The sequence below is a fragment of the Alligator sinensis genome, unplaced genomic scaffold (assembly GCF_000455745.1).
Source record: "Alligator sinensis unplaced genomic scaffold, ASM45574v1 scaffold1469_1, whole genome shotgun sequence".
Classification (NCBI taxonomy): Eukaryota; Metazoa; Chordata; order Crocodylia; family Alligatoridae; genus Alligator; species Alligator sinensis.
Window position 1 is genome coordinate 460,987 of NW_005842795.1, and position 25,545 is coordinate 486,531.

The 25,545-nt window shown below is 39.0% G+C and overlaps 1 protein-coding gene across 1 annotated transcript in view; it reads right to left on the minus strand.

Moving 5' to 3' along the window:
- Nucleotides 1-25,545, minus strand: part of RAPGEF4 (Rap guanine nucleotide exchange factor 4) — a gene marked incomplete at its 5' end in the record, with an annotated part of 261,647 nt that overhangs the window by 23,695 nt on the left and 212,407 nt on the right. The window contains 9 exons of the mRNA XM_025191227.1: nucleotides 2,435-2,525; nucleotides 7,874-8,052; nucleotides 8,506-8,631; nucleotides 11,239-11,336; nucleotides 12,858-13,004; nucleotides 17,496-17,574; nucleotides 18,227-18,257; nucleotides 18,756-18,844; nucleotides 22,317-22,467. Of these exons, the coding sequence (XP_025047012.1) occupies nucleotides 2,435-2,525; nucleotides 7,874-8,052; nucleotides 8,506-8,631; nucleotides 11,239-11,336; nucleotides 12,858-13,004; nucleotides 17,496-17,574; nucleotides 18,227-18,257; nucleotides 18,756-18,844; nucleotides 22,317-22,467 (991 nt within the window). The remainder of the gene's footprint in view (nucleotides 1-2,434; nucleotides 2,526-7,873; nucleotides 8,053-8,505; nucleotides 8,632-11,238; nucleotides 11,337-12,857; nucleotides 13,005-17,495; nucleotides 17,575-18,226; nucleotides 18,258-18,755; nucleotides 18,845-22,316; nucleotides 22,468-25,545) is intronic.

Below are 25,545 nucleotides of genomic sequence, written 5' to 3' on the forward strand. Positions count from 1 at the left end.
AGAAGGCTGTCTGTCATGCAGCCCCACCCCTCAGCACCGACTGGTGGAGATGGGCACGGCCACATGAAAGGCACCTCTCAGCCAATTAATAGCAAGAGGCAGCTGCCATTTTGGGGTGCTCTTTGGGCAGGCAGGCCCCTCACCCCCTCCTTCCCTCCTGGCAGACTGTGCAGCCAAGCCACAGCACCATGAAGACTGCTCGCTCCCTCGGGGAGGCAGCATTTTCTTTTCAGTAAGTTGCCCCTTTTTTGTGTATTTCGTGGACATTGCCTGCTTTTGTGGGCAATGCCAGTTTTCATGATTTCTGCAAAATCTGTGAAATCGTGATTTCAGTAGGTCCCTAGCTATGAATGATCATGTTCCTTTGTAATATTCATAGACTGTAGTCAAACTGTATCTGGGATTTTCTAGGAAGTACCATGTTGATACAACTGCATCATCAAGTACTGTATAAATTCTTGACTTGCCCAGCATCCAAGGGTCACTTTTTCTTAGTTAATTAATGACTTTTTTCTGTTTGCAATAGAAAATGAAATGTTGGCTAAATTCACAACCAATAAAGGATATAGTAAAGTCATATTATTAAATGACTGCTTTCCTTCTCATGTTATACTAGAGACATTGAGCAAATTAACTGGATAGTGGCTATTAGTATGTTAACAGGTCAGTTCCAAGGAAAATAGTAACTTTCACATACCAAATCAAAACATATCACCTTTCTAGTATCTTATCATCAAAATACAAATTACTACATTTACTGGGCACTTTAAAAATAAGTACTTCATTGCAGAATGGACTTTGCTGCAGTACTGGCTGTAAATAAAGTATATACATCAGAAAATAATATTTTCAGAGTACCATAGCAAAGGCTTCATTTTAATGATTTATGTGAAAAATAGTTTTGCATATATATGCAAATAAGGTATTTGTGAATGAAATTGCATAATTGGCTGTCAAGATATACCTGGTTTTATGTGCAACCAGTGTACCTGCATGAAAATTTTAGTAAAAATCAAAACCTAAATATTTATTTTTAATCATGTTTATTGGGTATACCCTGGAAAAAAGATCAATAGAAATACTGTTAGATTATTCCTTGGCAACCTTACTGCTCTGCTGAACAAAAGTCTGTGATATCATTTTTCTGAACAGTGTATACCACTTACAAAGTATATCTTTCCTTCTAGCTCATTCTCCATATATACTGTAAAATTTAGCTTGTTGTATTGTATGTCATAAATAATTTAAATGTCACCTTTTTCCCTTAAATACTCTGTGCTTTTTTAAATCACTCAAAATATCTCTCACTAGTTAGAAATAATAGGTTCGGCTTTTGGAAGCTGATCTCCAAATCTATACCTTCCATGTGGATCTTGCAAAGGTTCACTGAGGTAATTAGAAATTCAGTTTAGTCTTTTCTGCATGCAATAATTGCCAGTGTACTTTCAGGCTGCTTGCAGTTGTGAAAAAAAACAAAGCCAAGTCAAATCCATGCTTTACCGGAAGAAACAGCACATTAGTTCGACCTGGCTCTGCAGCATCTGTATAGATCGGACACTTCAGTGGGGCCTTTGGCGCTTTTACCTTAAGCTGATTCAATCACCTATTAGATAAAGGTGTCAAAAAAATCCCACTAAAGCACCAAATCTATACAGACACTGCAGAGCAGGTCGAAGTAATGCACAGCCTCATCTGGGTCAGTGCTGGGCTTGATGCAGGAATGTGCCAAATTTAAAGTAAAGCGTGTTTTTGCTTTATTTTTTTCATGTCTGCAAGCAGAGAGATCAGGTTACTTAATATCCCTTGAAAAGCTACCTTCAGATATACTACCTGGAAACCTCATTTTCAGACCAGATTTTAGGAAAGCATTAAACATAAAAGGCCAAATTTTTGTTCTCAGGTACACTAGCAATATATCCATGACTTGAAGCAAGCTAACTAATTTTTTTTATATTTTTTGATGAAAAACAGACACACAAAAAATAAGTTTGCCAGTTTTCAGCAAGCATATAGAGCCAGTCAGTTTTTAAACTTACTGGAATTTTAACAAGAATAATTGTTTTCAAATTTTCACAAAAACTTTTAGGATTTTTGGGACAACTCTACACAGGAAAATGTGACCCATTACATGTAATCTTATATTGTGTCCCCTTGTGATTCTGTTTCCCTCTCCATCCATTTGTTTTTAATAAAGCAGCTCAGCATTATGCTGCACAAATGATCAATAATGATGTGGGATGTCTCCAAGCCTTTAGGTGTGCAGGTTGTCTTCTCAGGAGCTGAGTTGCTGTCTGGTAAAACGGTGTGCTTCCCTTATCAACCCTTAATTGTTGGATATAATTCTAGAAATAATATGGATTGAGTAATACTATTACTTACTAAAGGCAGAAATAACAACTAGACTTTTTGGAATCAGATTTTAGGTAACACTTACCTCCCATGTTAGTGTAAGACGGCTCACGGCAACATTACTCAGTCCCATGATAATAGCAAAAAAGGAATTAAGATTTTTGTATTCCTTACAGCTGAAATACAAGAAGTCCAGACTTTTAATGTCATGCATCTATCAAAGGAGAAGTAAAATTGTGGTTTTGAAGAGATCTCAGAGTTGTCTGTCTTAGGTTTGATTATAATCTGGTAAATTATGTCAGCAGCCTCGGAACACACAATTTGCAACCCCCCCAAGTATTGTATGAAGCCCCAGGCTCAAAATATAATGAAAAGCTTTATGAACCCAGAAGACTTTTTTCTAGCCTGATCAAACTCATCTGGAAGCTTGTTTTCCTTCACTCCTCAAGTGGCCTTCATCATCCATTTTACCTGACACCAGCTTCTTCATGGAGGTTCAGTGACTTTTTAATCTTCGTTCCTCTCAGCAGTGCAGTATGGGACATCGCTTGACACAGAACAAAATAAAGACCGAAGGAACAACAGGAACAATGGGAGAAATGGGATGCAACCTAGTTGTTGCAGACCCTAGTGAGATGGTAGGCTGTCTAATAGCACCAAAGATTTTTTCCAGTTTAAAGAGGTGGTTGTGTTTCAGTTCCCATGTATATATGTAGTTTCTCCAGCTTTCTGGGATTCCTGAATTACATAAATCCTCTATGCCACTATCACTGTTTAAGTAATCCTTTAAATATGCTCGGTATTTAAGAACCTACATACCAAAAGCTCTAAATCTGCTCTTATCCCCAACATATGAGTTTCTTAATTGGTGCTGAGGAAAAACTAAAGGATTTAACTGTTGTTTCAGAACATCTGCAAATGATTTGCTATATTTGTTAATATAATTGGCCAAAATAGCAAATCTTTAGGCCTATGCTTCTTTTCTATTTGTCTTGCAAATGTGGGTGGCAGGCTAATAAGGTAGCTAATAATGGAAAAGATTCTCAAATACATTTCGTTGCTCCAGCTTATCTACAGTTACCCTCTCTCATATGCTGTATTTTGTATTGCTGGTCTCTAGCATAAATTCACCTTAGCCAAGAAACAATACATAATTTCCGTTCCCAAACCCTTTTTCTCTAGTTCTCTTCTCTGCAGCAATGAAATTTGATTCCAAACCCTGCATGTCAACCAAACTTATAACCTGGGGGTCTTCTTCTCTCTCTCTCTTTTTCCATATCTCTGAGCTATGGCCAAATCCTGTTTTTTTTTCCCCCTTCAAGATATTTAAAACATTCACCATTTCCTTTTCTTTCTCAATGAGCAAATCTCTTGTCCATATTCTCACACTGACTACTGTCACCTCTTGTCCTTTAGTCTCAGGTCTTTTCCTTCTTTTCAGGTGTCTTCTCTAGTACATTTTATACCAACTTTGCTACCCTCCAGAACCTTTTCTCTCACATGTCACTTTGATCACATTTCCCTTTTTTTCTCTTCTCTTTTGAAATGCTTCAGTGGTTTCTTATTATGTGGGCATCAAATACAGACTTCCTGCATTCAAAGCTCATATCATACAGCCCTGACCGTTAGGCTATCTTTTCACTGCAGAATTAACCCAGATGATTGGCACCCAGGTCTGCCTATGAGCAGTCTGTGTGAGAGAAGCCACATCACAAAGTCCTAGAAAGAATGACTGTGTTAGCACAAGAGCTGCACTCACCTTTGTGAATGGCTCTGGAGACATATCCTATGTGGGTTTCTCTGTGATATTTTTTCCAGTAAGTGCAGGAACACTTGTCTGCCCTTCTGAGCACATAAGGAAATTATAGAAAGGCACTGGAGGACTATCAGCACTCAGTCCGTATTATAAATTGGGTGGGTTATCAGCCCAAGTGGATGCCTCATTTGGGTTTTATCTTATAGCCTCATAATGGACCACATCTAATTAAGAGCCCAGGTTAACTTTTCAGTGAAAACATAACCTTGTTAGTGTTCTTTCTGTTTTACCAGCTTTGATTACTCTTGACCTCCTTAAATTAAACAGCTACCCCTATAAAGGGAATGTGCCACCTTGGTCTATTCACCTAGCCACTTCCATCACCTTCAGCTTTCTCCTAAATACTCACTATTGACACCTTGCTAAGAAGAAGTGAGGAAAGGGAAACCAAAATTAACAGAACCCTGAAGACATTTACCTGTCTTACTGCAAAACAGCATGGTTTTGTTACTGTTATCCTCTCCTTCCTGTTGCCCTGTTTAACTAACCCTTTGTATCATGTCACAGTTAGAGGGTGAACTCTCTGGAGCAGGTACCCTTCCTTGTTTGATCTGTCAGACACCAAGGATATATTTGGGCACTGTAAAATATTAAATAACAATGCTGTAATGCTACTCAAGTACAGTAGACAGGCTTATTTAAGGAAGCTGCAATTTGGAACTTGCAGCTATTCTTTGTCTGAAATAAGGGATCTTTACAATATGACTAAACATTCTTTCAATGCAGTGCAGTCATCCAGTTTAACTGAAACCCTATTAAGTCTAGTATAGATGGATGATTTTTAGTTATGTTCTAAAATAAATGGTGTAATTTTGGCAAGAGATTCAACACTTGAATCAAGTGATTCAACCTAACATTCTTAAAATACAAATATTTTTGCAAATTGAAAAATATAACTAAAGAAAATAATGATGCACAATTTTACTAAGCAAATAGTGTGTGCTTTGATCCTCTGAGTTTTAAAAAAATCCAGAAGGTAAAATTTTCTAAAGCATCAAAGTGAGTTTGGACTAAAAGTCCTATAATTTCCCACAATTGATTGCACCGGGAAGACATTCTTGTGTGTGTGTGATTATGCTTTTGTATAGGCAGAGAATTTTTAGTGTATGTGGTGAGTAAGTAGAGAAAGAATATATTTAGAGTGTGGTTGAGTATGCGCTTACATTTATGTGCAAGCATACAATAAAAAAGCTTTTCTAATACTATCAGTCTTGGGGGATTACACCACAGGAGATACAGTTAGCATCTGCCTTTATTTCAAAAACTCAGAGCTTGATCCTGCAGTGGGTGGAGGAAAGACATGAACTTGGTGAACTGTACAATCTTTCCCAGTAGGTGCAATGGAAACCACTGCACAGTGAGCTCAAAGCACGCTGTGCTCACCTGAATTAGCTGCCACCTGGTCAAGCACTTTCCCACCTGGGTGTGGAGCAGCCAGAAAAGGGGCATATTGCCAGAGTGCCTTCTGCAGTGGTGTGGAGCCCTCAGTTATGCCAGGGCAGTAAGATTCTCAACAACTGTTATCTCAGAAAATCAGTACTACCCAAGTGCAGCTGTGCCACATGACTTTAGCAGTTCCTGCAAAGATGAGCAGTGCTGCATGCCCCTCACCTTATTGTTCTGAACACCTTCCTCTACTTTCAAGTATGCTCCTCTCTTGCTGGGTCACTGCTTTATCATCACCCTTTGCAAGCAAAATTATTTCAAGGCCTGGGCTCACCTCTTGTGACCCAGTTACTTGGTTATTTTGTTCTAATTCTGGCTCACTTTATATTTGTTTTTGGAGGTTTTATAGCACCTGTTGCCATGGCAGCAATTTATACAGTGGGAAAGAGCCTGACAAAACTTAAAAGTTCTTTTCTAGCTGCTGGAAATAAACCTGCCAGCTTGGTGTTCATTTAGGAGAACTCTGTGTTTCAGAGTTCCCTGCATTTAGGAGACAAAGGGGTCTCAGTAGAGAAGATCACTTTTAGCAATGTATTTTTAGCATTGCAGTGATACCAGAAACATGGAAGTAAACAGGAGGTTGTCAAGCTGATGTAAATAGCAGAAGATTAAACCCATGACACTGAGGGATCTTACTGGCTGGGACACTATATGATTTATGATTTTCCCTGCCTTTTCTTATTAAGGAGACATTTAACCGTTATTTTTAAGATGCTTGCTTTTAAGTGTTTATGTAAATTGCCTTCATATCTTAATTGACTTGCTTTTAAGTTTTTGCCTATTTCATGCTATTGATTTGAGAAATGAACCCTACTTCTTTGTGTGCATGTGTGCTACTGCCCTCTACTGGGCAAAATAGTTCAGACCTGCTTTCTGGTTTTAGTTTCCCTTTACAGAATGAGATAAAGGAATGGCTGCTTTACACTACCTATATTTTTTAGGAACTAAGGAGGTGAATTCTATGCTCTCTCCTGAATGTGAGACTGATCCTGAATGCATCTTACAAAATGTTGGGGGCCTTTGACTTTCACTGACTTCAGTGGGAGCTGTGAGCATTCAACAGTTTCCAGAAGGGATTCAGCACCTTGCAATGTTGGGGAATGGATTTGGGCTGTGAAGTTATGACTGCCATTGTCTCTTTTCTGTCCATTCTTCCCTACCACCTGACTCAGTCATGGTTTTATATTATAAAATACAAAAAATATTGTCATGTTTTAATGGAAAATTGTTAGCTGTATTTAAACGCTACTCAAGATCAGAGTCCTGCTGTCTAGGGGGCTATATACAAACACACAAGACAACTGGGCTATGCTCTGAAGAGTTTATATCTAATCAGAGACAATGAGCAACAGGTGGGAATAGCAAACAATAGCATGGACTGCAGGAGGAAGGAAGATGGTAACAGTGACAGAATGTGACAGAATAGTTTTAGCCCTGACCTTGCTCCCTTTGAGGTCAATAAACTTCTTATGGATGTCAGAGGTTGGGGATTAAGCCCTAATAAGACAGGCTGAAGGCACTTAAATGTGAATAAACAAATAAATGAGAGCAGCAGTGCTCACCAGCCAGCTAAATTGTCAAATTCATTTTGTGAACAAACATATTGCCCACATCAGTGTCTTTGCTGCCTATTTTTGCACATAAACTTAACAATTTTCACTGATGCACACATTTTGCATACATGCAAGATTCACTTTTTGTTTCCCAGGAAAATGGGCAAATGCCTACATTCTGAGTGAATTTCATTGCAAAAGCTATCACTCAACTGTAGTATTAAAGACTGTTTAAATAAGCTTCAGTTGTGAAGGAAAATGATTTTTCCATCCACCTTTATGCCTGGTAGTTGGAAAGAAAAAGTACCAAGTGAAGCCAGTGTAAACCTCCTTATACTGTCACCCTGCTCCTTTCCTGCTCCTCTCCTGGTGGCACTCTGGGCAGTGGTAGAGACCACAGAGGAAAGTTAATAGATCCCTCTGAAAACATTAACACAATAACGGTAGGGAAACGAGCTGCCTACTGAATTCAATGAGACCACTCGCATATGTAGATTTAGTAGCTGCCCCCAGTGGGCAGAGATCAAGAGTAAATGGAGAAAACAGAGAAAGGGAGGATGTATATTAGTGGGTAACAATCCCTCATGAACAGTGATGTATTTGTTATCTTTAACTTTATCTCTGAAAAAGGACAAATAACAAGTAAAAATTTGGCACACATGTCAAACAATTGCTGTTTATATATTAATGCAAATATTCCAATACTCACTGGGCTGCTATCTTAATATATTTCTTCAACAGCTGAACACGCTTGCTGAGTTGGGAGCAAAGAGAAATCTCTGTGACTACCCAGAACTGGATTTCATTAAATCTTCTCAAAAATAGGTCCAAATTTGCTGTTATCTTTTTAAAATGGTGCCTTCCAAATGTGTGATATATCAGTTCCAGCTAGGAAAGATAAAATAGGTTTGTCTGTTTTTTGAAGTTTGTTTTTTTATTTGGGAGGATAAGTGGGGGAAGGGGTCTTTGGGGTAAAGAGGAGTGGGGAGGTTTCTAACATATTCAAGCCAGAATATTGTTCCACAGTATACGTATTTAAAATATAGATGAAAAGGATTCTGGCTGCATTGCAAGTTCAGTAGACAACCACTGAGGCATAATAAAAGCATAAAGATAGACTATGTATTAATGATTTAGCCATTTGAATAGGGCCTATTAAATAATTCAATATAATGTGCACTGTTGGGAGATGTTTCTTTTGTGTACTTTATATTTTAGCTACTACTGTAACTGTATTTAATACATTCAAAGCCTACTGGTGATATTGCTTCTGCAGGTTAAACTCAGCAGATCTGGCAATAGTACTGGTACTTACAATAATAGGGAACTATTTAATAATACCTCATGCACACAGTTGAAGAGTTCCCAATCATAAATTGTCATCTGGTATGCTAAGTCTTTGGAGCTCATGAGTTCAAAAGTTCCCACAGTTCCAGTAGATGGGCCTTCTTGTTCTGGCAGTGGTGTCTGTGAATAGGAATAATGATATAAGATGTCAAGAACTGCTAAATTACACCATCAGTGGTTAGTCTGCTACAGATCTTTTTTGGATGTCACCAGCTTCTAAAGATGTTTCAAATAACATAACTGAAATCTGTTTTCAACCATGGGTAAAAGTAAAACCTTTTCTTATCAGTTCCCATTTTTACAAATACAAAAGATCTAGACCACAAAATAAAAACCAAATGTTTTTTAAACCAACAGATGTTAACGATGATAATTATTTCATTTACTGTGCTTTATCTGTAATAAGTACAAGATCATATGTGTACCTCGTACATTCTCTGGGTCAGTATATATTGGGTATATTCTAATAGCCGGATGCACAACCCTTTGTGACAGCATAACTCCCAGTTAAGATAAAGGGAATTGTGTGTGCACATTCAAAACAGGAAAAAATATCCTTTAAATAATTCAAGTATTATAGCATTTTTAAAATGCATTTCCTTGTCACCAATAAGACAAAAAAGAGATGTGAACTGCAGTTTTGCACACTGCTACTTCTTTGAGATGCGAAATGTGGGTCCATGTTAAACTATGTTTGGGATCATCAGCTCTATATTAGTCATACACAATGAACCAGTCATGCAAGAATTATTCAGTTACCAACAAAAAACCCCTGTCTAGTTCAAGTGCATCTTTTGAATACATCCTGAAATATCTTAAATACTGCTTCATATGCATCCACATTTTAATTGCTTTTGTTTCCAGGAGAGGGCAGGAGAGGGTTCACTTACAATTTTCTTTTCAAATTTCTCATACTGTTTTTAATTTGAAATAAGTACTTTATATTGCTAATTATTATAGAAAAGTGTTGTCAACATTTCCTAACTTGAGCTCAAACTGATGTTTACAAGACCAACAGACTGCATAAAAAAAAAGAAAGAACCTCTACTTCAGTAATATGAAGTAGAGATAATAGGCTTATTTCAGCAAGCTTTGCTACTTTTTGCTCTCTAGAACTAACTAGCATATCAAACATGCTCATAACATGATTGTGTCAAACCAATCTAAAATAATTTGCAATACATTATAGGCAATATGGCCTTATGAGACTGGCTTTGAGAAAGTCTTGATTTGGAAGAGACTGTCTTACCAGGAAATGCTTGTTCTTCAGAACAAGCATCAGCATTATACCAGGTCCATAGTTCCTCTGTGTTTAAAATTTGATAGCTTCCTTATTCCTGAAAAGTGACTCTACATACAGATTTATTCAGGAATATTAATCGTTTAAAGAAAGAGACTTTTCCACAAAGTAAAATACATTTTTCTTTCTCTTCAGAGACAATGACAAAAGAACTGGGTTACCATAACAAGCAAATAGCCCTAAAATATTTTCTAATGCTAGAGAGGAAACATTTAGATTTAGACTCACTGCATGTTTGCAAGTTAATCTGTCCCAGAACAATTTTTTTCACAGGAGGCTTGCCAAGCATAATATGAACAAATTTATATTTGCACTTAGCAACAGGAACATGGATTCTGAAATAGCAAAGGGTACTCAAGCTAGAAGGATTCTGCTAGATTTCAGTAACAGAATATTGTAGAAATGGTTAATGTAGTGAACTTCTATTGCACACTGCTGAGACCATCTTCCAAGGAACTGAGTTGCCTGAATTTCTGCAGTCAGTAACAATTGAGGACAGTTGGCTTGTCATAGCACTGAGCTCTAGTCAGTCTTGAGCAGTACAATCAACTATATTTGGCATATTCAGTCCATGCTAAATGGAGATAGAAATGGTTGTAAAGGTTCTCAAAATACCAAAAATTTACCACTAAATGTCTATATCTAAAGCCACAGTGAAGCTTTGACTTTAAAATATCTATAAAAGAAATCAGGCATACATACTAAGTAGCTTGTTAAAAGCACAAAGGAGGCTGAAACAAGGCTTGAAGTAATAGAGTTCATGCTGGCATGACTTGGCAATGACAGTTGTTTTTAATGAAGTAAAAGGAACAAGAAGTACAGTCAAATCAAACTCTATAAAAGCAGACCTCATGGAGATTGTTAGAATTACTGTATGAACTGCAAGTACTTATGAACAATGTTACTTAAGAAAAAACACATTTTCTAGTAGGAATGTTTTCTGTGATTCTAGTTAGAATAATCTGTAGTTTTTACACAGTATTTTGGAGGTCAGGAAAAAAGAGTTTAAAGAGTTTACTGCATTGATCAAGCCTCTATAATATTTTAATTGATAACATCTTACTCTATTTAAATGTCTGTGAACACAGAGGGGACAGTTCTATAATCAGATTCATGCCACAGTTATCTCTTATAACATTTAACTCTCCTTGTATGTTCAATTCTAGGTATTGGATTTGAGATCTGCTGCGCAGATCAGACAGAATGTTTTTTCCTCTGTTCTAAAAATGATAATATTGCTTTTTTACAAGGGTGTGTGTTCTTTTGGCTTCACCCTAACAAACCTTTAGTTTTGGATCTCTCAGATAACTTCCAGCTAAAATGCTCATAAGATAAAATAGGCTGATAAACCTTTTTTGAGCTATTAGTATTCCATGTCACTGCTCTCAGACTTTCAGTGGTTTTCTGAGAATTAAATACATACATACCAGGGAATCAAACTGGTCTCGTGGGCAAGCAAAAAGACGTCCATTAACAGTGAGAGTCGTAAACACCGAAACATCGTTGGGTTTGAGTACCACCTTTTCTGTAAACATGGAAGTGTAAGATTCTCTATTAAATACACAGCATTAAATGGCCACGGTTACAGCAGACTTAACCACAGTGAAATCAAATTAGTAGATAAGTGCATTATTAAAAGCTACAGCAAGATGCCTTGGATGGTAAATTACAAGATCTTACTTACTGAAAAAATGTGACATCAATACATGAGAGAGCAGGCTCAACCCACATGAAATCCCCAGAATACTGGGGCTTGAAATCACAACACCCAACCTGAAAGAAACTCAGACAATCTGCACTGCAAATGTTAAAACCACTCGATGTGAATGACTCAGTTCCCTCCTCTCTGAGTGTGTCTACACAAGATGCTAGACACAGTGCAGTAGCCTAATAACACTGTGCAGTAGTGTGCCGGGCAAAACCACGGCTAGTATACAGTAGTAGTAGGCTACTGTATAGTTAGTGTCTGGAAAAAAACCTGTGCACTAGCGCTACGGCACAGTAGCATGAGTTACTGTGCACTGATTTAGTACATGGTTATCCAAGTACTAAATTTAATGTGCCGTACCTATGGCTCATCAATGAACGTGTAGACACATCCTCTGAGAAGTAAGAGGTTAACTAGCTGTTCAAAAACTGACTGGAAAGCCAGCAAGTGCCTGATGAGGCAGTTGGATGTAATTGTATACTGGCCTCATGACAACAGTCATAAAAAAAGACTGTGGATCACAGCCTGAAGGTAAAGAAGACCTTATAAACTGACTCGTGATGAATTTTTTCAGCATATGCAAGTTAGGCTGCTGTCATCCATTTTTGCAACAGAAAATTACTGCAATTGCAACTGAAAAGAGAGAGAGACCCCTGGTGCCAGTTTTCTGGTAGGTATCTTTGCTTATTGGAAAGAAATGCATTCCAACACTGCCCTCTTCAGCAGTGCGGCTCTGTCATTGTCATACTGTCATATTCAATCACTCTCACCAGCATGGTTTCTTCAGCAGAATCCACCATGTACTTGTTTCTAGTGTGCTTGGTTTACTTTCCTAGGTGCCAAGTCGTGAACTTTTGTGAGGCCCAAGTAAAAGGGGTTGGCAGAGGGAGGCTGGTGGTGATTGAAAGGGAAGGGGAACACATTAAATCTTTGGCCTCCTCTGCAGCCTGCAAACTGCATATTCTCTGCTGTTACTGGAGCATCCACCTTGCCCTTTACAGGATCTGAATGGTGTAAATATGAAATCATCCATGCCCTCTTTTCTCTACCCCTGTCCAAAATACATGTCACAGTGAAAAGATCCCTGCTAAAACATTGCTTTATGGTGAACAGCACCTTTGCCTCCTGAGAGAGCTGCCTCTCCTATAGTAAGATCCACTGTGTTCAGGGTCATATACATCAATAGTGAAGGACAGGTTGTGCTCCTAAGAGAACTTTCTGGTGAGATGAACAGGAATAGGAACAGCCTTGAGTAAATCAGTATTATTTTATGGTCTGTCAGAGTGTTCTATTTTTTTTTTCAAATGAGATAGATCAAAGATAATGTAAATACCTTACCTCCTCCTGAACTCATCTTTACTATGATCAAGCCTTCTCCAGAGCCCAGTTTATCTGTTACTGCACTGACCACTTCCTTAACAGAAGACAGCACTGGCACACGGATAGTAGTGTAGGTGTGGTCTATACAGTACACTTTAAACAGAACTATAGACAAAAATAAGGATGGTGAATGCTGTATATAACAACCAGATACACTTTATTGTGCAAATAATTCTCATATCAATAAATGATTGCTCTCATACTTAACAAACACAATATTAAGTTTCTAAAACTCTATTTGGTATTATAGGTCCCAGATTTCTAGTTTTTCAACAAGCTTAGTAATTTTAATGCCAGGTCTGCATTAAGTTATAGTAAATGATAAGACTCCTGAAATTCCAATATTACTCTATTATTCATAGAGGTCAACATCATTGATATTTCTGCATGATCCAGCCAGCTGAACGTTCTCAAATAAATAATTTTACTTTTGCAAGGGTTAAGAAAAATTAATTATGAAACTCCCTAATCACAGGTTTGCATATTTGCAGAGCCAGATCCGATAGGTGGCTCAAGAGCCTAGCAGCTCACCTCCCCCATTATGTAGCCCCTCTTCAAGGAGGTAAACAGTGAAATAAACTGTTTTTGAAATGGGATGCTGCTCTATTCACGGAGGTGATGGAATAGTGCCTTGAGTCTAACGAAGGATGCCTTGAGTCTAAAAAGGTTGAGAACCACTGATTTAGACTGTGGTGTGTCTCTTGTAGTCCTTTCCAGACATTCAGATATCTTGCTGATAAATCAAAACTGTTGCAGACAATGAAGGTAAATGCTCTAATAAGCAAGATACAATTGGAGGTACAGCAAGAGTCGTCTCCTGAATTATAGGAAATACCAGACAATTTTGATTGCATAGAAATTGGGAGGATAGAAGCTATTCTGTAAAGAGCAGGGCAGGTCAGAAGTGGAATGAATTAAAGCCAGAAGAAGAAATCAAAAAAATTCCAATTGTCAAACCAAGCCACAGAGCCCATAGGTTGTGTTGGAGCCCTCTATGCTTACTTTGCAGTCTGTCCTATAAATGGGAAGTGTACAACCATGGAATCAATTACAGAATAACCCTGCAGACATAAGACGAGATACCTCCATTGAGGCAACAAGTGCATGGCCCTATGTAAATCCATAGGAGAGAGACCCATATGACAGCCTGTGTGCACCAGCTGTATTCATGGAGGATACCTGTAGAGGCTTGTGGATACAGAAAATACATACATAGGATCAACACTTCTCCAGTGTGATATATCCATCAGTATAATATAACTTTACAGTAGTCTGATTGTTCCTATTCTTAGATCCCTATGTGGAGGGCTCCTTCTATAGACCGCTCTTTCCCCATTCATATAGAAGTGGTGTGTAGGGGAGCAGCCGCATCCAGAGAACTGTGGAGGGGAGACTAGACTGGGCAGAACCAGAGGGACAGACATGGTCCTCCTTCCAGTCTGGTATAGATTTCCGGAATAAGTTAATACTCTATTGCTGTGTTTTAGTCACAGGGCTCCCACCTCAACCCCTAGGGCTGATGAGGGCAAAGCTGCTTCTAGTGGAGTCACTTATCTAAGGAATAGAATGCAAGAGACAAGAGTCGGTGGAAATTTATTGTTATAAGGTTTTTTAATATAATAGAAATGAATTATCTAGAAATATCTGTTTTAGTCAAAACATGATGCTTGTTCTATCAGTAGGATGTTCCTGGAGCACTGGCATTACTGAAATACAATGCATTTTATATTTAGTGCCTTTCATACCAAGTTTCACAAAACACTTAACAATAAAAGGAAGAACAGAAAGATAATGCAGAGTTGCATACAGTGAAATGTTACAAAAATTGATGTGCAAAGGTAAAGTAGAAAAGAAGGAACAATGGACACAAAAAAGCCAAAGCATTAAAGATGAAAGTAGGTATCCCAGCAAGCTTGTAAAAGAATTGCGTGTGTACGTGTGCGTGCACGAGTGTGTGTAGTTGGGGGACAGATGGAAACACCCATGGAAAAATGGAAGGTGAGAAAAATATAATGTTGGCTGTCAGCTGAAGTAGAGGGAAAAAGTCAAGGTAAGTTGAAAATTGAAAATAACCCAGAGCATGATCCAGAGCCCACGGACTGTGACTATGCTCATTGATTCCAATGTGCTTTGGTTTTAGGTAGTTCTGAGGTGGGGAATGGGTTCCTGGTATCTAAACATCAGAAATGGAAAATGTCTATTATGTAATCAGCCTTTCCATATCCCAATGTAAATTTGCTCTACATAGGCCATTTTAAAGCACCTCACCCCCTGCTGGCAAATAAGACCCCAGGCACAAAAATGTGGGGATGAATGTAATTATGAGAGGTATCCTGGAAATCTGCCTTTAAAACATCCTGCAGCTCAGATATGAAAGGATTCTTGCCCTATTTCATTTTATGCTACCAGCTTTCTCAGGTGGGTGGGTTCTAACACCAAGCAAGATGAGGAAGTGAAGAGCCAGAAACCTTGAGTCTAGGAGGCATTGTGTGCCACTCAGGGTGAAGTGTTCCAAGGCAGCTTCAGCTGTCAGAGAATAATGGCTCTCAGGAGACACAGGATTTCCCTACTGCCTTTTACACTCACAAGCTGCCTATACATGTGCTTGATGGCATTCTAATTAGAATGCATCAGTGCAGACTTGATTAATTGAGTCTGTTCCACATTCTAATTAGAATGCTGCAGCACTGCAGCAGCATCACATGTATTAAGCCCCCTAGCGGAGGTGCTGAGTATGTGGGGGTCCAAGGGCTCTGGTCCCCCTCAGGAAGAGGACTGTCATCTGAAATGCATAAAACTTTCCACATGTCCATCATCTTAGGCCTTCCCTGGCAAACATAGAAGTCGGTGCCTATGACCCTGAGCGTTTAAAAATGACCCTGGGGTGCTTTAACTAAGCCTCATTGAATGAGGTTTAGATAAATCATCTGGTGGCTATTTTTAAATGTGCAGGGGCTTAATACATGTGATGCTGTGGTGTTTTAATTACAGTGGCTGCTGGGGGACTGCTCTAATTAAAATGCACCCCCTTCCACCTCCAAGCATGTGTATAGGCAGCCAGAGAGTCTCAAATGGAAATCCAGCTTTACACCCACTTTTTCTGAGCTGTACTGAGTTTGTCTCAGCCACAAGCTAGGACCTATGCCAGAAATATGCCTACCCATGACCTGCTTTAGCTTACTGAGTGCTTATGCTGGATTGTGCAAGAGGAATTATCCTATGTTCAACCATGAGACCTGACTGGTTTTACCTTAGCAATCATAATGGTAACTGCCATTATTTATACATTCATGGAGTTTCAGGAAAGAGAGGAGGACAATGATCATTCTGTCTGGTTTCTTATGTGACAGAAAACATCACTGCCTGCTAATTCCCAGACACAATCTAATACATTGCGGCTACATTTAAAGACTCCAGATAATGGAGAAATGACCATAGCCTCTGGTCATCTCTTTTAATGATTAATTTTGCACCTCATTTCCAGTTTCAATTTAGCTGGCTTCAAGTACCATCCATTAGGTCCTACCAGGCCTTTGTCTATGAGATTAAGCAACTATTAGCATCCCTACAGAAGCCTTTGTGCAGGTCTACTAATAGGCCATGCTCAAGTCTATTAAACTTATCTTTCATAAATTCCATAGAGGGAGCATTTAAAATCCCAGATTGTGCATCCCTGCTAAAGCATGGGCACCAAAACTGGGTACAATATTAGTCAGGGTCTCACCAGTGCCATATAAGGAGGTAGGCAAGGTTCTTTGGGTAGATGTGATATCTTTTACTAGACCAACTGAGTAGTTGGAAAAAAGTTTTTTGCAAGCTTTTGTGCACAAGCATCCTTCTTTAGGCACTAGGAGACTCTGCTGTTGTTCTGAAATCTCCAAGGTGGGAAAGGAGCTAAAAGTGTGACAGGAGGTCAGTGAAAATGTAAATAGGCAGAAGTCTGGAAAACAAAGGGTAGAGAAGGGAGGGGAGAGGGGGGAAAGAGGGGGAAACAATAGGTGAAGGAATGCAAAAGGTAAACATGGGACTATTCATCTGCTTATATAACCAACGATCACAGTAGTCCATTTTGCCACAGCTTCACACTGGAAATTCATGTTCAGCTGCTTATCAACAATGTCCCTAAGTCCTTTTCAAATCAATGCTTTCTATGATAATCCCCCATTCCATAAGTTGATTTTCAGAACAAGACTGAACTTGAAGCTCAGGCTTAAAACTAGTATCAATTAAATTGGGGACCAAACACCAATGTCCACATATTACCCATATATGCATTGCTGGCACTGTTTTAAAACTGTTTTGTTCATTCGTTATTTGAAAGGCACTTCATTTTACTTTTTCCCCACCTCTACTACAAATAATTAAAGCAAGAAGAAATGGACATCTCAAGAGCTCAATATCACTTCCCCCATTCACTTAAGTCTACTCAAAGTAAGGACTGAGGACTATGCTGAATGAGGAGAAACAGATTCTGCCCCATATCTGAAAATCAGACACTTCTATTTATTCTGATTTCTGCCCCAGGGGCAATAAATTTATTGTAAACCTCAGCAGTACAGGAAACAGTGTTGCAAACCACAGCATGCAGGTACTTACTTTCATCACTTCCCCTGATGGGCTGGCGTTTTTGTGCTCTATCATCAGTTGTGTTAAACAGCTGCAGAAGAACTTTGTGCTGCAAAAATAATAATCATGATAAGCATCATCATAAGTCAAAGAAGAAATATTATGGAGTAGACCTGAATTTAAACAGACATGGTGCATCAAAAGCAAGAGAGAAAACAACAAAACACAGTTTGCAGATTCAGTTTTAAACTATTTCCATATGTGTTGTAATAATTCAATGTTACTGAAAAAGAAAATCTCTTAAAACAGTGGAGCCTGCCCACAGGCTGGATCCCACACATTTGGTGCATGGAGTCAGTCCATGGGCCTGATCCCACACACCTGGATCCAGCTTAGAGCTAGCCCATGCTCACCAGATCTGGCCATACAGCAACCCTGTGTGTGCTGAATTTGACCATGGAGCACCCCATGCGTACCGGATCCAGCCCTGTATGCCGGTCCAGCCTTGTGCACCACTGTGACTTGGTGTATGGGACTGTGTTATCCAGCCTGCAGGACTTCCCAAGGGTCTGGGAATTTGGCAGTGGGGGGAGGTGGCAACGCTAATTTCCACAGCTCTGGAAGGTATGGCAATTATTGCTGCTACTTCTCGTCCGCTTCCAAATTTCTGGGCCACTGTGGAGCCCTGCAGGCTGAGTGACCTGGCTCTATGGGCAGTGGTTTAGCACCCCCGGCTTTAGAAAATGCCAAAATTAATTTACCTTCTTTTGTGGTGTTTTACCTTCTTCTGAACTAGAGAAAGCAGAAAAAAAATATTAGGTATCTCTTGAAGATTTCACCTATAGTGTATCACTTTAAGAATACTGATAAATCTCCAAACTATCATGTCAAGGGATTTATGAATGCTTATGCTAAGAATAGAAGTGACAGTTAGTCCTAAGTAGGACTGGGCAAATGCTGCCAAAAGGCACATAAATGTTAAACAAATCTGCAGCTTTGTTTCCAAAGGAATACATATTCCTTTTGCATGCTTTCTGTGAATCCTTACATGAGTAACTTTGGGGTTTGCAAGAATGTTCATACAAAATAAAAGTGTCACATATGTTTGTTTGAACAAGCATGCATACAAGCAATATTTTTCAGCAGTTTTTGCGCTGCCATTTTGAAAGCTCTCAATGGATACAGAAGTCATTTTTCTGACCTGATATAAAAGAGAGATTTTCCTAGCTATTTTACTGAAGCGTGAGTCAAAAGAAACAAAGGAAAGGGGGACAAAAACACTATCCTTACATTTGTTTTACAACCTTCTCTAGCTCTGGAAGTTGCTCTTTCAGTGCTGCAATCATTCTTGTATCATCTGATACGGATACATAAAATTCCTGTAAATAATACAAAATAATTTTTTAACAGGAACATAAATAAATGAGCTTCGCATAGAAGGAGAAAGATTAATTTTTGTTTTACATATGACAGTTTACTGATAGCCAGGAATCAGTAACAGTTCAGTGAATACAGAAAAAATGCTGAAGCAATTCTCCATCACTTCTGTTTAAGTCCAGCTGATTTAAAATAAGAGTTACACATGTAGAAAGGAAAGAGGATGGTACAAATTTAAGATAGACACATTTTTCTAGTTCGGTATCTAAGCACTCTGTCATTGTCATAACTATATTCTGCTTTTTTTTTAAAAAAAAAGATTACTGTGGAGAAAATTTTGGAATTTATGGGTTTTTCAGTTAGGTAACAGAAGTTATTATATATGCAATACAAAGAAATGCTGTAACACAGTTGGTTCATTTATTTTACAATTAGCTACTGTTGTTACTGTTATTACTATTGCTTTAGTTCCCCTCATTTTATAAAAATTCACCTTTTACCTCACAGACCTTCCCTGACTGTCTCCCTTTCCCCACATTACCTAATCTCATTGAATATACTGTTGGTAATCATTGTCTTGGAGCCCCTTCTCTTCAGTTCCACCCTAGACCCCCCTCCAGTCCTGTTCCTGGCCCTTGCTGTCCCTGGCAATTGCTCTCACCAAGATTTCTAATGACCTGTTCCTTGCCAAATCTCAGAACCAATGCTCCCTCCTCGTCCTCCTTGACCTGTCAGCTGCCTGTGGCTCATTCAACTATTCTGTTCTCTTAGAAATCTCCTTCCTTAGCATCTGTTACTTTCTCTATCCCGGTTCTTCTCTTAACTTTCTAAACACTCCTTCAACAGGTCCATCAGAGGATCCTCTTCATTTCCCCTCCAGCTTTCTGTAAGGGCTCTGTCTTCTCTTCTTACTCCTTATCTCCAAGTAATCTCCTCCACAAAAACATAAAAAATTGTCATGTCTATGCTGATTACACACCTCTCTACTCCAGACCTGTCTTCTTTTGTGAAAATTAAGATCTCTGACCTCCTCAGTTGTTCATATGTCAGTTAAAGCTCAATGCACCTAAAGAACTGCTTTTATTCCCCACTTCCCTTAAATCCTATCTGCTGCCTTTCTCAGTCACCTTCTTGCCCACCATTCATGTCCGTAATCTGGCTCTCATCTTCAACATGAACCTCTCTTCAGGTTTTCATATCCAGACTATGTGTAAGTCTTGCAGATTCTTTCTGTATAACATCTCTAAGATGAAACCTTTCCAATCCATGTGCATATCTGAAGCTCTTGCCAGTCTCTCATCATCTTGTGGGTCACTTACTGCAATATCCTTGTCTTGGTCCTTGAAAATGCAGTCTTAACCCTATCATATCCTTCAGAGTGCTTTCATTTTCCTAGCCAACTGTTTTTGCCCCTTTCTCTGCTTCCTTCCCTAGTTCCATCTTTTCTGTCACTTCAATTATAAGCTACTGGTCTTCAGTTTGATGGCCCTTTATAGCCTCTCGACACCATTTGTAATTTCTCACTTGTCATTGAAACTCTCATTTCTGCTTGGCCCATGAGGCCAACTTCCATTGCCTGTTTGTTAAATTTGTTACATTTTCTGATTTCTGATAATTTTTCCCCTCTGCTGCCCTCACATGTAGGGGAAGCTCACTGCAAACAATCACAAAACGAACTCGCTAACCTTCAAAAATCTCCTTAAAACTCCTTTTTCACAATCCCAAAAATACCTGCCAATAGTTAGGCTGCTGATGATCTGTCATACAGATTAATACTATCTCATTGTTTCCTTGAACACCTGCATTTGTCTGCCTACATCCACTGTTTCTTGTTTTATACATAAATAATCAGCTTTTTGGGGCAGGGACTGTTTTTTTGTTTCGGGTCTATGCATGCTGCAAAATGGGATCCTAGCCCATGATTAGGGCTCCTAAGCACTAGGACAGTGATTCTCAACCAGAGCACCATGGGATTTTTTTAAGGGTGATGTGGGTATCATTCAATATTTCATAGATTTCCATAGACATTAGGGGTTGAGATCATTGGGTCCAGCCCCCCCCCCCATAGGTGGGAGGTCAGCTGGTATCACATGACTCCAGCAAGAAATAAATCCAGCTGTTGAAGGAGACCAGAGTAGGTGCTTGCACCACCTCTGGGGGGAGTTTGTTCCAGACCCTGGACATGTGCACCATAAAAACTTTTTTCTTATATTTACTGTAAATTGGCCTTCCTGGAGTTTATGGCCATTAGACCTTGGTATCCCTTGGGGAGCTCTGGTGAACAGCTTCTCTCCTAGGTCCTGATGTACCCCTCTTATGAAGTTGTAGGCTGCCACCAAGTCCCCCCTAAGCCTTCTCTTCTCCAGACTGAAGAGTCCCAAGTCCCTCAGCTTCTCCTCATACAGCCTTCCCTCCAGGCGTAGGATCATACGAGTGGCTCTCCTCTGGACTCTCTCAAGCTTCTCCACATCCTTCCTGAAGTGGGGGGCCCAATACTGGGCACAGTACTCCAGTTGCGGTCTCACCAGGGCCGAGTAAAGTGGGAAGATGATATTGCCAGTGTTAGATGTGGAAACACCTATACATGATTCACAAGAAAACTCTGGAGATTTTGCATAGAAATCCATAGTGTCAAAAACATTCTGACCTGTTGTGGTCTTTCTGAGTTCTCTGCAACAGAAGAATTGCTCCATTATTTTTCCACTGTCAAAATATGAGAGAAAGCTAAGAGCTGGCATTTTCTAAAAGGTGTCTTGAGTCTAATAAGGGGTGCCTTGAGTCTAAGGAGGGGTGCCCTGAATCTAAAAAGGTTGAGAACCACTGTACTAGGATAATGCAAATAATAAGTGAAGCTAATTATTATGCATGTGGGAAAATGTATAGTGCCTTATTCAACAATGACATAGCACCTGCCCCAAAGTATTTACACTCTTAGTGACACCTGACATAACAATGGGTAAAACCCAGTGGCTGAACTGTGCGTTAGAAGGACTGTGGTTCTGCAGGAAAGTTTCTTGGCTGCAGCTAGGGATGGATTACATTTTGGACTGGCATAGTGATAGATCCTCCAGTCTCTTCCTGGAACATCCACACCAACCTTCTAAAAAAAGTTCCTGTCAAAGTATTTGATATACACAGGATCCCTTCATTCTAGATAAAAGCCTACTCTCTCCAATACTGTACAGCAGAACTGTACTAGTTTGGTTATTTTCAGAATTCTCCCAACTCTGACACCCAGTTTCCCTGCAAATTTCCATGAAACAGGATCCAACACTTTGCACTGTCTGGCTCTGTACTTGTATGCAACCTGCAGTTAAAACTGAGAAAACACAAACATAACTTTGCTCTGTTTTAAAGATATGTACTAAAGCTCCTTATTTGCTAATGGAATTCCATAGGCTGTGATAAGGTCTTAAGCAAATTTCCTTTGTAGCTACTTTTCAGCAAAATGGTATAAATATAATTCTTCTATACCTCCAGAAAGGCCACTGCTGCTTCATCCTCTTGTAGTAGGTCTCCATATAAAGCAGCCCACTGTAGAACTAGTCGGATGACTCGCTTTTTATTATTGATGGCATAATCCAATTTCTCCTGTTCTGAACCCTGGGAAGGTTGGGCATGATAAGTACTAAAGTGTCAAGGAAAATGATCAGAGAAAATGAAAATACCTAATACAGTAAGAACTCAGGTATATCTTCTTTTCAGGAGCACTGAAACAACATTTTCCAATAGGAATTTCATAATCAATGAGGCTTTTGGCTGCTGTTAGGGTATTTGGTTTCTTACCAGAATGCACATGTACAGGGAAGTCTCTCCCTAACACTGCTCATGAAACAATAAAGGGGTCTTTTAAAAGTCTGTATGACTAACCACAATCAAACTAAATGTTATAACTTTCTAACAGAGCAGGAGAGAGGACAAGGCAGAGATTCACAGACCTGGGCAAGGTCACAAAGGAAGTTTCAACTCTGTCACATGGTTCTTAATTCTGTTGTGTATTCATATTCTATTCACAGCACTTTGGGATATGCATGTGGCACCAAAAGTATAACTGATATTTAAGAAGGATGGTGTTGCTGTGGAAACCTTGATGTTTGCATTTGCTGGCCTTTTTTATTTTATATGTACAACTTTAATATTACAAATATATAAAAATTAGGTGCAAAAGTATAGTATTTATATTAAAGGAAAAAAGAGAAATCAGTGGCTATATATTATGGGCAAATTTGGATCACTGAAACAAGATTTACAAAATGATTTTTATTAAATAGTTTAATGAAAATTTTGCAGCTTCACACAGAAGAGCGCAATGTAAAATCAAGCATGTTGTTATATTGCATTTGTGTTCAGCCACTGGCTTGTGCATTATACAAAGGCTTCATACTACTTGTTAGCTTTAGTGACAGCTTCAGCTGATGATCAAGCTGCATAGACATACAATAAGACCGCATGGCCTTCCAAACAAAATAAAGAAATTAATACCCAGCTATAGAAACTGAAAAAAACAGTTTTCTTTTTGGCTTGGGAAAGCTTTATTTTAATTTGCAAAAGAAAAAAATATCAGTGAGGCTGTCTGCTAGTCTTGTAAAGTTTATCAGAAGAGTCTATATCAAAAGCAAACCAAAATTCACACAGAAGAACTAAAAAGGGTTTACTTGCCGGTAATTTCCAAATGAGACAGGTACAGCTAACATTAACCCTGGTTTCTCATTTGTGGCTACATGGGTTTTATCCAGACTCCTTATTTCCCAATAGGACTTGCCTCACCATTGGTTCACTATTGGGATAACTATCATGGCTGCACTAGAGATATTTTTAAGCCTGCCTTGATTTTCTGGTTGTGAGAGACAGACAAACAGACTGAACGCACCAAGAACCAGCTGTATCCATTGTCACCATGGGGATAGAGAAGTTCAGCCCATCCGTTCTTAAAGAAATCTGCCTTGGGCCCTCAGTCATCATCATCATCCCCCTTATATGGGCCATGCTCAAGACTACTTCTTCCCTATATTTCCTATCCCTTTTCTTGAAAGCCTGGAATAGGACAATACTGATCCAGGAGGACTCTCTTAAAAAATCTGAAAGGAACATAAAAGAACTTATGCTACCATTTTTTCTTGCTTGGTCCTGCTTACATTGAAGTGAACAACATTTTTTCCTTTTTTTCCAATGGGAGTAGGATCAGACACACTGGGCACATCTACATGTGAAATTAATGTGAAACAGTAAACTTCAGCACATATCACACCAGAGTTTATTGCTCCTGGGCACCACATTTACATGTGCACCCAGGACTGCAGCTGAGCTGGGTTGGAGCAGCCCCAGCTGACATGGGACCTGGAGGGTCAGCCTGCCCAGGAGGGACTCTCTCCCATCCTGCTCAACGTGCTGCAGAGGGGCTGGCTGAGGCATGAGAGTGCTCCCGTGTGAGGCTAGCTGGCAGGCAGCCCCTGCACTAAAGCACCCTTGTGCCCCATCCAGCTCCATCAGCATCTACACGTGCACTGCTGTGTACTAAAGAATATTGTTGTAAGATAGTACTTGTATTTACCAGTACTAACCTATAGTGGAGTTAATTAGTTTACTGAAGCCTAATAGGGCTGCATGTGTAGATTCTGAGACTTCACTGTGAAGCTACTAAGGCAGCTCCACAGTAAGTATCTCATGTAGACGTGCCCACAGTGTGCTCCAACTGTTTTGCAGTTAATAATATAAATGGTACAAAAAGTTGTCTCCTTTGTTTCACAATAAATTGGTGCTCTGGTGTAAATTCTGAGAGGATGATTGGGGTGGCATCTTTGTGTTTACTTCCTCAGAAGTATTTTTGCCATTGGACTCTTACGTGTGATAGCTATGGTAAGTATTCAAAACCATTGACTTTTAAGAATTAATTAATTTCAATTGTTTCAGTCTAAGCAAAGTCTCAAATTCCTCCAGGTTTTTGGGCACAAAAGACTTCAAGCTACTAATTAGAAAACAAAATAACTTGTAATATCTATATTTAACTCTTCTCATTTAAAATTACACCAACAGCATGCTATTTTTCTGCAGCACATGGTAACATATTCTACGCTAATAAAGTTTTAATTGATAAAGCAAGCTTATTAATACACGTTTTCCTAATGATCCCCCTGACTAAAAACCCGCACAGAAATTAGACACTCCACCAAGATTACAGGTATAATCATATGACTGCCAAGCTATTGAGTATGAATAGAGATCTGCATTCTAATTTAGTTTAGAAAGTATTTAATGTGATCAGGGAAACTACAGCATGTCAGCATATTTATGAGAACATATAAACCCAGGATTATAGAAAGTAAATAACATATTGAATGCTATTCACTCTAACATTTCAGGCAACAAGCTTAATATTCCACTGAATCATTTTCCTCATGCAGTTTCTGCCTTCCAAACACTATAATTATTTCATATATTTTTACCTACTTATTAAGTGACGCACCACAGGCATCAGTAATTTTTCTGTATTTTTACTGCTCATTTACTTATTTTTAATTCAGCTATTAATTGCTCCTTTATTAACATTATCATGGTGAAAGTCACTGAAAGCCTCCTAGGATCTACATGTGGCAGAGTCATTACAGTTTGCAGTCACAAATACAATATCATGCATTTTTGCAATAAGTGTCAGATATGCAGTTAATTGCAAAACATAAATCAACACCAACATGGTTGCGGTTCA